Source organism: Typopeltis vanoorti, chromosome 17 (assembly GCF_054136105.1).
Source record: "Typopeltis vanoorti isolate ZY-2024b chromosome 17, IOZ_Tvanoo_1.0, whole genome shotgun sequence".
NCBI lineage: Eukaryota > Metazoa > Arthropoda > Arachnida > Uropygi > Thelyphonidae > Typopeltis > Typopeltis vanoorti.
In genome coordinates, this window is record NC_143565.1 from 47,122,797 (window position 1) to 47,137,367 (window position 14,571).

The 14,571-nt window shown below is 37.3% G+C and overlaps 1 protein-coding gene across 2 annotated transcripts in view; it reads left to right on the plus strand.

Annotated features, from left to right (window-relative positions):
* hrg (poly(A) polymerase hiiragi) overlaps positions 1–14,571 on the plus strand; it is a 374,011-nt gene that overhangs the window by 38,952 nt on the left and 320,488 nt on the right. For both annotated transcript variants that reach the window (XM_090407503.1, XM_090407502.1), the window contains exon 2: positions 5,866–6,087. In XM_090407503.1, the coding sequence (XP_090263629.1) occupies positions 5,866–6,087 (222 nt within the window). The remainder of the gene's footprint in view (positions 1–5,865; positions 6,088–14,571) is intronic.

The window sequence follows — 14,571 nt, forward strand, 5'->3', positions numbered from 1 at the left end:
GAGATCTGGGGTTGATGATTGATAGAAACCTGAAGTTTAGGGGACATATTGCAAAGGTGGTGAAGGTAACACAGAGGATTGCTGCTATTATGAGAAGGACACTGACCTGCAGAGATAAGAGGGTTATCATTCCGTTGTATAAGTCTCTGATCAGACCACACTTGGACTATTGTTCTCAGATTTGGTCCCCAGGATTTGAAGGGGATAAATTAACTGTGGAAAGGATACAAAGACGGATGACAAAGATGGTTTCAGGACTGTACAAGGATAGTTATGAGGATCGGCTGAGAGAATGTGGACTGCAGAGTTTGGTGGATAGAAGAAGGAGAGGTGATATGATTGAGACTTTTAAACTGTTGAGAGGTGGTTACAGGGTTGACACTGGGGAGTTCTTTCGCTTGGTTGATCAGCGGGAAGGAGTGATGACAAGAGGCCATCCCTGGAAGTTACGAAAGGAAACTGTGAGCAAGAGGGTAAGGAGTGGTTTCTTTCTGTGGAGGGTGGTTGAGCCGTGGAATGCATTGCCTGATGGAGTGGTGGGAGCGAGAACGGTCAGTGGGTTTAAGGAGTGGTATGATAAACTTTGTGTTTCTCAGGGGGGGGACCTCCCCTCGATGAGTCTTGACAGACTTTATGTCTTAGAAAGGACCTCCCTCGATGAGTCTTTTGACTCCTTGGAGGCCTGAATAATAATAATAATTAATAGCCCAAATCTATGATAGAGGAGAAATACCAATGGAGTTTATGAAATCAACCATAATACCAATACCAAAAAATAATAATGCAAACAAATGCAGCCAATTTAGAACAATAGCTTTAATCCCACATGTTAGCAAAATTCTGCTAAAAATTATTCAAAATAGGATTTATTCAAAAATATGTCCAATTTGGATTCAGAAAGAATAAAGGAACAAGAGAGGCAATACTCTGTTTAAGAACAATAATAGAGAGAAGATTAGATCTTATTCAAAATACTTATATTTGCTTCCTTGATTTAGAGAAAGCGTTGGATAAAGTAAACCAGCAAATACTCCTAAATTGTCTAACTAATATCGACATAGATTTGAGGGATAGGAAAAAAATTTATCAAAATGGATGAATTAAAATCAATGATAAGGAGAAAATAATAAATATCAGGAGTGGAGTAAGACAAGGATGCATACTTTCACTGCTTTTATTTAATTTATATATTGAAAAGGCCATTCTGGAAACCAAAGATAAAATAAATAGTGGCATAAAGATAAATGGTGAGCAAGTCATGTGTATGAGATTTGCTGATAACATAGCCCTTGTAGCAGAAAACAGAAGAACATTAAAAACAATGCTAGAATTACTAAATAATAACCTTGAAAAATATAAAATGAAAATCAACACAGATAAGACTAAAATCATTGTTACAGGCAAAATCCCTATCAATATAGAGCATATAGACATCAGCAGGAAACAAATAAAACAAGTGAAAAGCTTTAAATATTTAGGAAGCCTAATAACAGAAGATGGCAGAACAAGAGAAGACATAAGATCAAGAATAAACAATGCAAAAACCCAATTGTCTAAAATGAAAATCATTTTAACAGGAAACCTCAACCTACAATTGAAAAAAAAAATTAGTAAAGACATTGATATGGAGCATTGCACTGCATGGATGTGAAACCTGGATTCTAGGCAGAGAAGATGTAAGAAGATTGGAGGCTTTTGAAATGTGGTGCTGGCACTGCATGAACAGAATAAAATGGACAGGAAAAAAAATCAAACGAACAAGTCCTGAGAGAGATAGACGAAACAAGAACTCTAAGTCGATCAAAATTAGAAGGGATAGGTGGTTTGGACATATACTTCGACATGATGGACTTGTGAAAAGAATAACTGAAGACAAAATAGAGGGTAAAAGAAGAAGAGGCAGACCAAGGAAAAGCTTTCTTGGCCAAGTCAAAGACAGCACGGGTTTGAGGAGTTATCAGGAGATTAAGGAGAAAGCCAATGACAGAGCAGAATGGAGGAAATTGCCTCTGCTGAGCTACCATTACGTATGGATCATTGGTTAAAGATTGGATTTATAAAACCTCCAAAAGAGAACAATATAGCAAATACAAGTAGCTGAAACAACAAGAAAATGTTGATATTGCATTTGGATCAAATGAAATTGATGAGTGTGTCGTCTGATATCTCTAGAGAACCAGAATTTTAAAATAAATCATATTTTTTGTTTACATGAGCATATAAATTCAAATAAAATAGATATTTAATTTTAATTAATATTTTAAATTAATTTATTAATTTTAATTAATGAATTTATTTTTAAATTAATTAATTAGGGGGTACTTGGTAATAATGAAAATTTAAGAAGGGGTATGCGGATATCTGAAGTTTGAGAAACACTGCTGTAGAGGATTGCTATCTCTGCAGTGATGCTGGTTTAATTGAGTTTAGCTGAAGTGGAAATATAGTTAATGCTACATCATTGCTTAAATAAATGTCCTTGTCATTTTAGCATCTTCTTAAGCTTTCACAAACCCTTAAGGCTCTTAAACTGTGGACTTCACAACCATCTCGAGGATAAGGTGGTTGGCCCTATTGCCTCTTGGTATGCTCTATGTGTGTAGATGCATGTGTTCATTGGGCCTGTTTGCCTGTTCCTGGGAATGAAAAACCTGAGTTTCTGGGTGAGAAAAACCTCTTACCTCTGTATGACTGACTAACTCACTTTAGTCAAAAGAGACCAGATAAAGGTTCCTTATGTCACGAACGGGGAATCGAACCCAGATCTTCCAAACCGAGGGCTTCATCTATACCGACTGAGCTATTGGGGCTGTGTCATTTTAGCATAGCTTATCAAAAATGGAATTGTAGGAGCTTTCTTTGCAAACAATCCACCTGTGTATGTGTATTGCATCATTCAACTTTTTTGCTGGAAGTTTATTTTCCACTTGGTTACACTATAATAAATTTAGTTTAATCCTTTACCCAAGCGTAGGCAAACAAAGTTTGCACCTGAAGTAGTTCAGGACTGAGGCAACTCTTAGCAAAGGTGGACCAAGCTCTCATCACTCCTTGTCTCAGTATCTCCCATAATGCAAAGCACATATCCTTGCAGATGTATAAGGCTATGCATTAAGGGAAGGGCCACTACCCAGACCGATTTCGACCTTTATCTCGTCATGGGAGGCAGATCCAGAAGTGGTGATACTAAGGCAGAAGCCATGGAGAGGTCATATTTGCTTATACGAGTTGCCAAAAGGTGTACCACCTTATCGTTAATTTACTCTGGATTTAGAGAAAGACGTTGGAAGTTTTTCCACTTGGTTAGACTATAATAAATTTAGTTTAACTTTATCCAAGTGTAGGCAAACAAAGTTTGCGCCTGAAAATAAAGGTCGAAACCGGTCTGGGTAGTGGCTCTTCCCTTAATGCATAGCTTTATACATGTCCCCAAGAAGATGTGCTTTGGTCAAACAGGAAGAACTGTGAATATCCGCATCAGCGAACATAAATGATACGTCCGGAATTATCATTATGGGAAGTCGGGCCTAGCAGACCATGCTCTGGATACCCCTGCACACAGGATCAACTGGAAAAACACAAAAGTACTACAGAAACCCATATAAATCAGAGAGATTGTTCTTAGAGGCGACAGAAGCCCTAAAACACACTCCAAATCTCAACAAATATGGCTGTATTAACTTGCCGAAGATCTGGGAGACAGTCATATTAAGAAAAAACTAGCACTTTTCTAGGACTCTAGTAATATATGATAGCGTTTTTTTTTTTTTTTTTTTTCAGATAGAGGGTGCCAAAATCAGGACTCTAGTCTTTGTGTTGCTGCTACAATTTTGTTTAAGTACACCATGTTGTTTTAGTCTCGCGTATTGTGACAAACAGTGTTTTTGTGCTCTGAAGATGCTGGTTATAATACCAGCGAAATATCAGCATCAAGTTAATAAATTAATTATTTACTTAGTTTCTGTGTTCTATTATACCGTTAAAATAATAAACAACAGTATGTAAATATATTTGAAGATATCTTTATTTTGTTTTTAAGAAATGATGTATTAATATTATAATTAAAACAGAAAATTAAGTCACATGCTTTTGACTATATTCTGAATCTTATGAACTTAAGAATATTATTGAGGTGCTGTACTCAAACTGAAAGAAAAAATATACTTTAATTGGCAGTATTGTATTCTCTTAGCAAGTTAAATATTAAACAGCCATTATAACTTTAATTTCAGAAAGTTAGTTAGCTCTTGAAATATTATTATTATTAGAAAGAAAGATTATTATTATTATTTGACACCTCCAAGGAGTCCAAAGACTCATTGAGAGAAGACACCTACAACTGTCTCCACCATTCAATCCACAAACCACAGCATCATCTACACCAATGCAATCTGCTGCCCACTACCACCACTAATATTTTCACAGACAATCACAAGAATCCATTTCCACTGCAAGATTCGAACCCCCAGCATCTTGGCTGGAGAGCAGATACGCTAACCACTCGGCCAACCGGGCCTGCTAAAAAACATCAAGATTTCTCTCCTTTCAATGAGAATCGAACTGGGGCCTTTTTCAGTCGAAGGGCACACAGTATAATTGTTCTTCCATTTGTGCCACGGAAGCACAAATATAAATGTTGCCAAGCATGTGTTCATAGTGACAGTTTGTTTGTGTGTGTAAGCTCTTCACTTCAAACTCATCTGAAATCAATTTAATGTTAGGATTATAAATTGTATTTATATACATATTTATGTTTCATTTTTTCACTTTTCTGTGCATTGTACATTGAGGAAAATCCTTAAAAGGGAACTTGAACTGGTTGTGAACAAAGACACTATCATTTATACTATTAGCCACTTAAACTTCTGATATATATATATATATACAGGGTGTTCGGGATAAATTTGACAGTTTCGTAAGGAAAAAGAAAATCTTCTTTGTATCTATTAAATTTAATGAATTGACAAAAAAACATTACAGGCAGAGTTAATTACAATACTATCAACAAGATTTACTCAAAATAACCACCATTAGCATCGATCACAGCTTCAATTCTGCTTCGGAACCTCGAACAAGCTGATGCTACAGTCTCCCTGGGAAGGGCCGCAAAAACTGTTTTAATTTTATCCATTAACTGGGCTTTTGTATTACTGGAAGTGCGATTGGTGTCTTTTTCAACTGTGCCCCATACAAAATAATCCATGGGGTTAAGGTCTGGGGAGTTTGGAGGCCAAACATTTGGACTGGTGAAGTCGTAGAAATTTTCAGACAACCATTTTTGACTTTTCCCAGAGGTGTGGCAAGGGGCCGAATCCTGCTGCCATACATACGGCCTACCATTGGCTACCCTTGTTATCCAGGGCTTGACTACAGTTAGCAACTCCACGAACAAAGCCCGAATTCCAATGCCAGGGTTCTTCAACACCTGTTCCTGCAGATTTGCGAGGAATTCTGCTGTACGAACGCAATCAGATCGTCTGCTAGGGATCTTTCTTCTTGCTACATCCTCGTAGTCACCATTGCAAGTCTCTAGTTCATGCCTGATTGTTTTTACTGTATTCAGGGAGCATTGGGCAGCAGTCGTAATATCCTTATTTTGATGGCGGGCACGAATCATCATGATACAAGTTATTCTCTTCCATGATTCAGGTGGGTTCCAGCTATCCATCCTTTCTGACATCTTGTATATGAATGAAGAAGGGTCTAAACTTTTAAATGAAGAGAAGTGTGTGTTAATACATGTAACTTACGGAAAAATATAATTAATTATAAATATGTCAAATTTATCCCGAACACCCTGTATATATATTTTTTTTTCATGCATTTGCGTATGTATGTATTGTGTACTTTCATTTTTTTTTGTAGTTTGCATGGAAACAACATAATGGGCAGAGGTTTAAGTGCTAGCAATAGTAGTGAGCAGCAGCAGCAGCAGCAACAACAGCAAGCACCAAAAAAGACATTAGGTGTTACCTCACCTATCAGTACTGCTCCTCCCAAACCTATTGATCTGCAAAGAACCAAGGAACTGGAAGAGGTGCTAAAACAGTATGGCCTGTTTGAATCAGATGAGGAGCTTACTCACAGGTACTTTTGTTTAAGAAATTAAATTTCGTTAACAATAACTTCACACATTAATTTGGCTTCAGTTTTTTTTTTTTTAGTGAATTTTGAAAATCACTTTAGAATTTTGCAGAGTGCCTGTTAGATCCATTTTGTCTGTCCATATGCAAGTTATTCCTCAGCCACTTGGGTGGACAAATGCACCATTTGCATGTGCAACATTTTATGTTTTGATATTGGTTAGAGTCGCTAGAGGGCTGCATGGTGTGTAGTGTTTTCAGAGAGCTCCCGAAAGCTAAGTATAATTTTGAGTGAAAATTGGAATATTGGTTTTTAACTTAACGTTGTATTGTTTATTTTTGGTAGCTTGTGTCTGTGTGATTTTGGTGTGAACTCCGTTTTATTTAACTTAGTATTTTAAAGATAATAGCACATGGTGCCAATACGACGAAAAACAATGGAGTCCAAAAATACGACGCCTTTGTTCAAAAACTTTAATGTGAGGAAGTTTGTCCAGTGTGATATGTGTGGGATGTATACTTTCCTGAAAGAGGCTGGAGTTTGGATGGAAAATGATAGTGGTTGGAGACTGTGCAGAAAGTGTAAGGAAAGTGAGGAATTGAAGTATGTCAGGTCGTGAGATTGTTGTGGTTGAAGAAAGCCAGAATGTGAGTGAAAATAGTGGCTTGATAGGGAATTGTGATATTGTACAAGATGGCAATGTGAGCAGTGATCAAAGAGAGAGTGAAAGCAATTATACAGAGAGAGAAAATGGTTTAAATTAGGAATTATTTGTAAGGAGTGAGATCGCAAGTTTACCTGGAGTAATACACAGTGTGCAGCGGCAGTTAGAGCACCTGCAAAACTTTCCAGAGTGTCTCGGCTAACGAAATAAACAAGTGTTTGAAAGGAAGAATAAGCGTGAGTGTGGGAGAGTTTCGGAAATGAAGGAAAGAGTGTTGTACGGTGACTCGTTATTAAGAGGTGTGATAGATGGGATTTTAACTAAATTGTATTTACCGGGTGCAAAATTTAAGGATGTAAGTGAGAGTATTAGAGCGCAAAAAGAAGGTGAAAGAATTGATAGTTGTGGCCGGTACAAATGAATTGAAAGGAGGTAAATTTTTTATGAGAGAGGACTTGAAAGTATTGTTAAAGGTAGGGAAAGAAAAGAGTGACAGAGTTAGGATGGTGAGATTGTTTCCGCGGTACGATAGAGAGGAGTTTAGGAGGAGGGCCATAATCGCAAATCACTTTATGTGCAGGTTATGCAGATTGTGTGGTGTGGAATTCGTGGACGTGTGAAATGAGTTTGATGGGCAAAAGGATTTATACAAGATGGATGGCCTGCATTTGATTGGATTTGGTGTGCGGAGACTGGAAAAAGTGTTGCTGAATGAAGTGAAAATGGATGTGCAGAACCAGGGAAACTAGGACTACCAAGGATGGGGGGGGGGAGGAAGTGAATATGCAGACATCAGTGAGACAGTTGAGTGTAAGAATGTATATAATGTACCCGAGCCAGTACTAAGGACAAGTAATCAGAATGGGATAGTTAGAATAACGTATCAAGATAGGGGTGGGACAAAGGGACCTCTGCATTTCATGTATACTAATGCCAGGAGTATTAGGAACAAGAGGGAAGAATTTTTGGCCTTGGTTCGCTCTTCCTGGCCACAGGTTATTGGCATTAGTGAAACATGGCTGATGGAAGATGATATAGTTAGTAGGATAGAATGTGTAGGTTATAGTGTGTTTGGGAGGGACAGAGAGAATAAAATGGGGGGAGGAGTGTTATTGATGATAGCTGATGAACTGCAGCCAAGGAGAATTGAAGTTGTATTGCAGGATAGTGAAAAGAGCTCATTTGAGGCTATTTGGTGTGAGATTGAGACTGGCAGAACAAAATATACAGTTGGGTGCTGCTATAGACCAGGTGATGGAATAGGTAGTGGAGATAGTATGCATAAGCAAATAGAAGAAATGAGTGGAAGGAGGGTAATTATTATGTGGGATTTCAATTATGGTAACATTGATTGGAAGGAGGAGAGGACACATGTGAGAAAAGAACTGGATTTTATTCAATTATTAAGGGATAACTATCTGAGACAGCATGTAATTGAAAATACTAGGGGTTTGAGAGTGCTTGACCTGGTAATAGCATCTGAGAATTTGACTGTAATGAATATGACCATGTTGCCACCTATTGGTGAGAGTGATCATAAGGTCTTGACCTTGGAGGTGGCTAAAGGTGTGAAATTTTCGATTAAGACACTTTATATGTGGAATTACCGTGCTGGCAAGTATGACAAGCTTAGGAGATTGGTTGGTTCAGTGCCATGGCATGTAAAACTGCAAGGACTGGATGTCGATAGAGCATGGGAAGTGATCAAGGAGCATTTACAGGAGGTTATTGCTGATTGTATACCTAGGCTCCGAATAGTAAAACAAGTAGAGGTTAAATGGATGAATAACACCATTAAGCTTATGTCAAAAAAAAGAAACAACTGTGGAGGGAATTTAAAGAGAAAGGTGACTTGCAGGCACACGAATGGTATAAAGCGCAGGTCAGAAGAGTAATGAGTGCGGTAAAAAAAAATGCAAAAGCGGATTATGAAAGGAAACTAGCTATGCAAGCTAAAGAGAATCCCAAACAGTTCTGCAATATGCTGCAAGCAAAAAAAAAAAACTGTACACGGCAGAGTGATTTTAAGGAATGCTGATGGTAAGGAGGTCACTGAATCAGTCGATATAGTGGAATTACTGAGCGAGCACTTTGCAAGAGTATATCATCCAGGTGGTGACACTGAAAGAATGTATACGGGAATTGTGATGAATGAAGTGGAGGTGAATAGTCTATTACAGAACCTTAATGTGAATACATCTGTGGGATTGGATGGTATACCAGCACGGGTCTTACGTGAAGTGGCTAAAGAATTATCAGTGCCCTTGACCATGTTGTTTAATCTGAGTCTCGGGTCTGGTTTAGTCCCGAAGGTGTGGAAAGAGGGGAAAATAGTTCCACTGCATAAAGGAGGATCCAAGACTACTGTTGCAAATTATCAACCAATCAGCATATCAGGAGTCGTTGTCAAGGTCTTGGAGAAGGTAGTCAAGGGAAAAATACAGGAATGGATTCATGAAAATGAGATACTGTAAGGGAGATAGCATGGCTTTGTGAAGGGTAGATCATGCCTCAGTTACTTGCTCAAGTTTTATAACACAGCGATGGCTGAACTGGAAAAGGGTAATGGGTTTACAGTGATACTGTTGGACCTGGCTAAGGCCTTTGACAGGATCTATCTATCTCAATGGCTTTAACAGGCCTTTAAGGCCCACAACCCTCCAAGCATGCTTGGATTTTGTAACCGAAATACAAGGATAGAATGGTCACCCCTATGCCTCGAAGTATTCCTGGCTGTATCCTGTGTGTGTTCACGGGGCCGGTTTGCCTGCTTGGGTTGAAAAACGCCAGATAAACTGGCGGAAAAAACCCTGCTGTCCATGCCCAAGACCGACTTCCAAGACCAATTTCGACCTTTATTGAGGTTTTGCCAGTGGGAGCTAGATCCAGAGGTGGTGATACTAAGGCAGAAGCAATGGAGAAGTCATTTATCTATACAAGTTGCCAAATGGTGTATCATCTTATTATTAAATTACTCTGGATTTAGAGAAAGATGTTGGAAGTTTTTTTCCCACTTGGTTAGACTATAATAAATTTAGTTTAATCCTTTATCCAAGTGTAAGCAAATAAAGTTTGTGCCTGAAGTATCATCAGGACTGAGGCAACTTTTTGTAGAGGTGGACCAAGCTCTCATCACTCCTTGTCTCAGTATTTCCCATAATGCAAAGCACATCTCCTTGCAGACATATATAACTGACGAGACCTCAATAAAAGTTGAAATCGTCCTGGGTAGTGGCCCTTCCCTTAATACATAGCATTATACATGTCTGCAAGGCGATGTGCTTTGCATTATGGGAGATATTGAGACAAGGAATGATGAGAGCTTGGTCCACCTTTATCATGAGTTGACTCAGTCCTGATGATACTTCAGGTGCAAACTTTGCTTGCTTACAACTAAATTTATTATATCCAACAGTCCTGTTTTGTAAATGGGTGAAAAAAAAAAGTTAGTCATTAAATTCATTCCATTGTTCTCATTTCACTTGTAAAAAATCATGTAGAAGGGCTAACAATTAACACTTTCATCACCTGGATTATCAGTTAATCAGTCATCAGTAGTGTATTGTGCCACTATTGATCCATATCAGATTCATTTCTCACTGCCCTCCTTTGAACAAAGGTCATGATAAAGGCTTAGGAAAACTTGTGTTGTTATTGACTTTTCCAGGGCATCTGATTATATCTGAAACAGAGGCCTAATGATGGTCTGCCTTCTATCCTTTGCAGTTAGGTTTTCAACTACTTCTTCTGGTGATTGCGTCATGATAGATGATTTCCTCTTCTCAAATTTCCCCACCTAGAATACTCCAACTACTTTTATCCATTCTTCCTTTTATAGATAGCCTTTCACTTACCATATATTATCCATAACCTTACTCATGACAGTACATTTCATTCTTCTCGTGACAAATCTTATAGTGCACAATCATTTCAGACTTCTGAGATCTTCCAGACTAGAGAACACAGATATGAGACCTCTGAAAAAATTAGTAGACAGATGGCATTAATGGTAGAATAATTAAAAATGAAGATATTAGAAATGGTAAGAATCCTTTTACACTGCCTGCTCTTTTTAAATAGGTTCCGGAACATTTTGCCATGTTCATGACATTTATCTTCTGTATTGTTACCAGTCTTCTTATAACTTTTGTTTAGCTACTCTTTGAGCATTGTTTTGCTTTCTTATAGTTTCTCTGCATTCTCAGAGATGACATGCTGATTTACTTTCCTCTGTTCATCATGGAGTTCTGTTTTGCTATCCTTGCAGATTTCACCACATGCCACTTGACTCCTGAGTCTCCAAGATTTGATTGTTTTCAAACTTTCATTTTTTTCTTGAATAATATTTCTATATTTTTGTCTAAAGTTCAACTTTGAAAGCTACTTGATTTTGATTCTTTCTGAAAACTTGTACATATTTTTATGCCACTGAAAACTAGATTATGATTACTTCCTATTTCCAATCCCCTATATATAAGTGTATACTTTTGTTGTATCGATTTTTCTTTATATTACATATTTTTTTGTCTAACACATCAATACAAGTAATAACCCTTTTCAGATATCACGTGGTACCTCTGGATAACAAAGGAATTGCCTCAGGGTCGAGCCAATGCCAGTGTATCAGAGTTCCGAGATCAACCTCTTGTAAAGCTCTAAGAAATTTATCTTAATATTGCTGCGCCACTTAGGGCCCTTAGATTAAACAAACTATATCAATCAAGAGGCGATCCCTAGAATGTACTCAAGTGATACCTTATTTTGCAGACATGGCCAAAATTCTTACTCCCTAATTTCCTGCTGAGGTTTGTATTAAATTTTTGCAAGAGGTGCATCAGATTCCAAATTACAGAAAATCTTGTTTGGATTCAAAAGCAAAGGTTTATTGGACACTATATAAATATACAGAATATGATATTACAATTCTCTCTCTAAGAAGGTTAATGACAATTAGGTTATACATAAAATACTCTAACTGGACACAATTACTCAAATTAATTATTCTATGTTATCACTGTCAATTCAATCAGTCAATAAGTACTCTAGCTAGGTACGATACTAATAGCAATAATTACTCTAAATTAGTCACAAGCAGACCACTCTAGGTAGCAATAATGCCAATTATAATTCGTTACTAACATCAACCTTCACTCTGAATGATCTTAACATTCTTTAAGCACATACAATAACTCAGTACTGCAAAGCTATAATGTTATGATATACAACTTTAGTTCAGTTCAGTTTATGATACTACTCTAGTTCTTTCTTATGAATCACTACACAACACAAATTCCTTTCAACCATAGCTAGCAAAAATAGTAAATTCTACTTATCTATACTCAAAGTTCATCACACTTCCTGATCTGTTGGAAATTTCCTCACCTCATTCGAATGTTCCTTTGATTCCCTCAACAGGCTTTAAGGCACGTGGCTCTCCGAGCTATCGATGAGTCTTAACGATTTCCGCATGACGAGCGCGTAACACTTCCTTCTACGGACGGCTGGGCCTATTCTAGCTCCTCGGGACTATGGATCTAGAATTTCCGTCGATGCATTGTCCAAGCTCTCCGGAATGGAGGCGATGTCACCCGAGCGACCAACACGAGGAGATCCGGAAATGAAAAAGCCTTGTTAGGGGGGTTCTCTACCCTTTTATTTCACCTTTCATCTCAATGATTCCCGCACTCTACGATGTCCACCTAGCGCTTGGAACATTTTGTCACGTGGGTCAACGTCACAGCGACCACCTTCTCCGTTATCCCTCTCACGTCCGAAGGTATGCGATCGCTCGGGGCAAACCGCTCCCCTCACATTACTGCTCTGTGAACTTTGGACTTACAATCCACTCAGAATTTTATGCAAGTAATGTAACAACTCTAAATATTTATAGCTCTAACAAGTATTGAATATTTACACATTGCACTGTTAATTACACAAACAAGTGAGTGATCTTGACTTGAATTAATTGATAAACTACTCCTTTCTCTAAGTTTTGGAACACTTGATATATTTACAGGTTGTATTATAACACACTTAGAGACAAACATATGTATTTATACCCCTTTCATTGGGTCTTGTTTGTTAAGCTATGATGAGATTGGAAATCCTAAATTCTCAATCTATCACAATTTAACGCTTTGTCTTAATCCAGTGTCGAAGATATATTGCTATCGACAATAATATAGTTACTGAGACTTTTCTTATTTCACCATGAATTTGTGCACATATTTATCTTGGAATTTGGTATTAATAATTAGTAGTTTATGCCTTGAACAGAAATTCATCAAGTATTTACCATTATTATTAGCTTTGCTCTTTTCTCCCACAAATCATAATTTCTATATGAATTACATTAGGTATTCTTGATGGACTTCGGTGTTTATTGATTCTCCCCTTTTGTAACATCTGTATTGATTCTCACAGCTATTCGATTGTTTTGATGCATATCAGTTATTAAGAGCAGCTGATTTGGAACATTTAACTTCTTGAATACGATCCATAGCTTGTTCCTTATGAGTTTGTCGGAGGCTTTCTGTAACATACAAATGCAATGAATGTGTGTTTGTTTTTGTAGACTTTTAATGTAAAAGCTAAGTAAATACATTTGGTCATGGTTATTTAAAGATGTTTTGTTCTTCATAAAAATATCTTGTACATATGTGTTGTGAACTTAATTTGGTGTACATCTTATAATCAATATTTAGAAAACTTACTCTAGTTTTCACAGTTAAACTTACTGCATTTTTTTTTTCTTCCCCCTTTTGTATATATTCCAACTCACTGATATCTCTTCTTGTCAGTAGATACTAGCCAACAGAAGCACAGGATTCCTGCATTTTTAATAAAGTTCAATATTTATTCCAATCTCTCCAGGGAATGCTCTTAATTTATTTTTATGTATCTATTTTTTTTTTTTTTTTTTTAATTGTGGAAATAGTTGTTTCCACAATTAAAGTTATAGTAAAACTTCAGTTTAATATAAACCAAAATAATCACCCAATGTTTTGGGTGATTATTGATGACCTTCATATCAAGCTCATCATCGGGGGGGTATACACAAATACAAAGTACATTATCATCTACATAGTATGCTAGTTACACTAATTTGGTCAACCATTAAGACTGCTGAGCTGACTTCTGGTGTGTGTGTGTGTGTGTGTGTGTGTGTGTGTGTGTGTGTGGTGGTGGTGGTGGTGGGGGCAGGGGGACACTTACTACATCAAAACTAGAGTCTTGTTATTTGTTATTATTTGACACCTCCAGGGAGTCCAAAGACTCATTGAAGGAGAGTGTGCCAACAGCATCGAATGATTGACCCCTTCCAACTACTAATCGCACTCAAACTTGCTTAACTTTTTGTGTGAGCCATTAGTAGCAGAAGCTCTACCAATCGACCAACCTATGCTGGCAAAGGTTGGTCGATTGGTAAAAGCTTTGCTTGTTTGTAACAAGGTTTTTTGCTTGGTTATAAATTAAATTAAAAATGCCAAGAAATTATATTGTTTAATCCTTTATCCAAATGTAAGCAAATAAAGTTTGCACCTGAATATCTTCACAGCTAGGCTACTTTTATATAGAGGCTAATGACTTCACATTAACTGCCTTAGTATCACATAACACAAAGCACACATCCTTTTGGGTGTGTATAATGCTTTGCATTATGGAAAGGGCACTATCTAGATTAGTTTTGACCTTTATTGAGGTCTCATCAGGTGGAGCTAGACCCAGAAGGGGAATACCAAGGTTCAAGTAAGGCAGAAACTGTATACAATCTTCATACACATTTTTGCTACTTGTATATGGGATATATATGACTTTTGCAT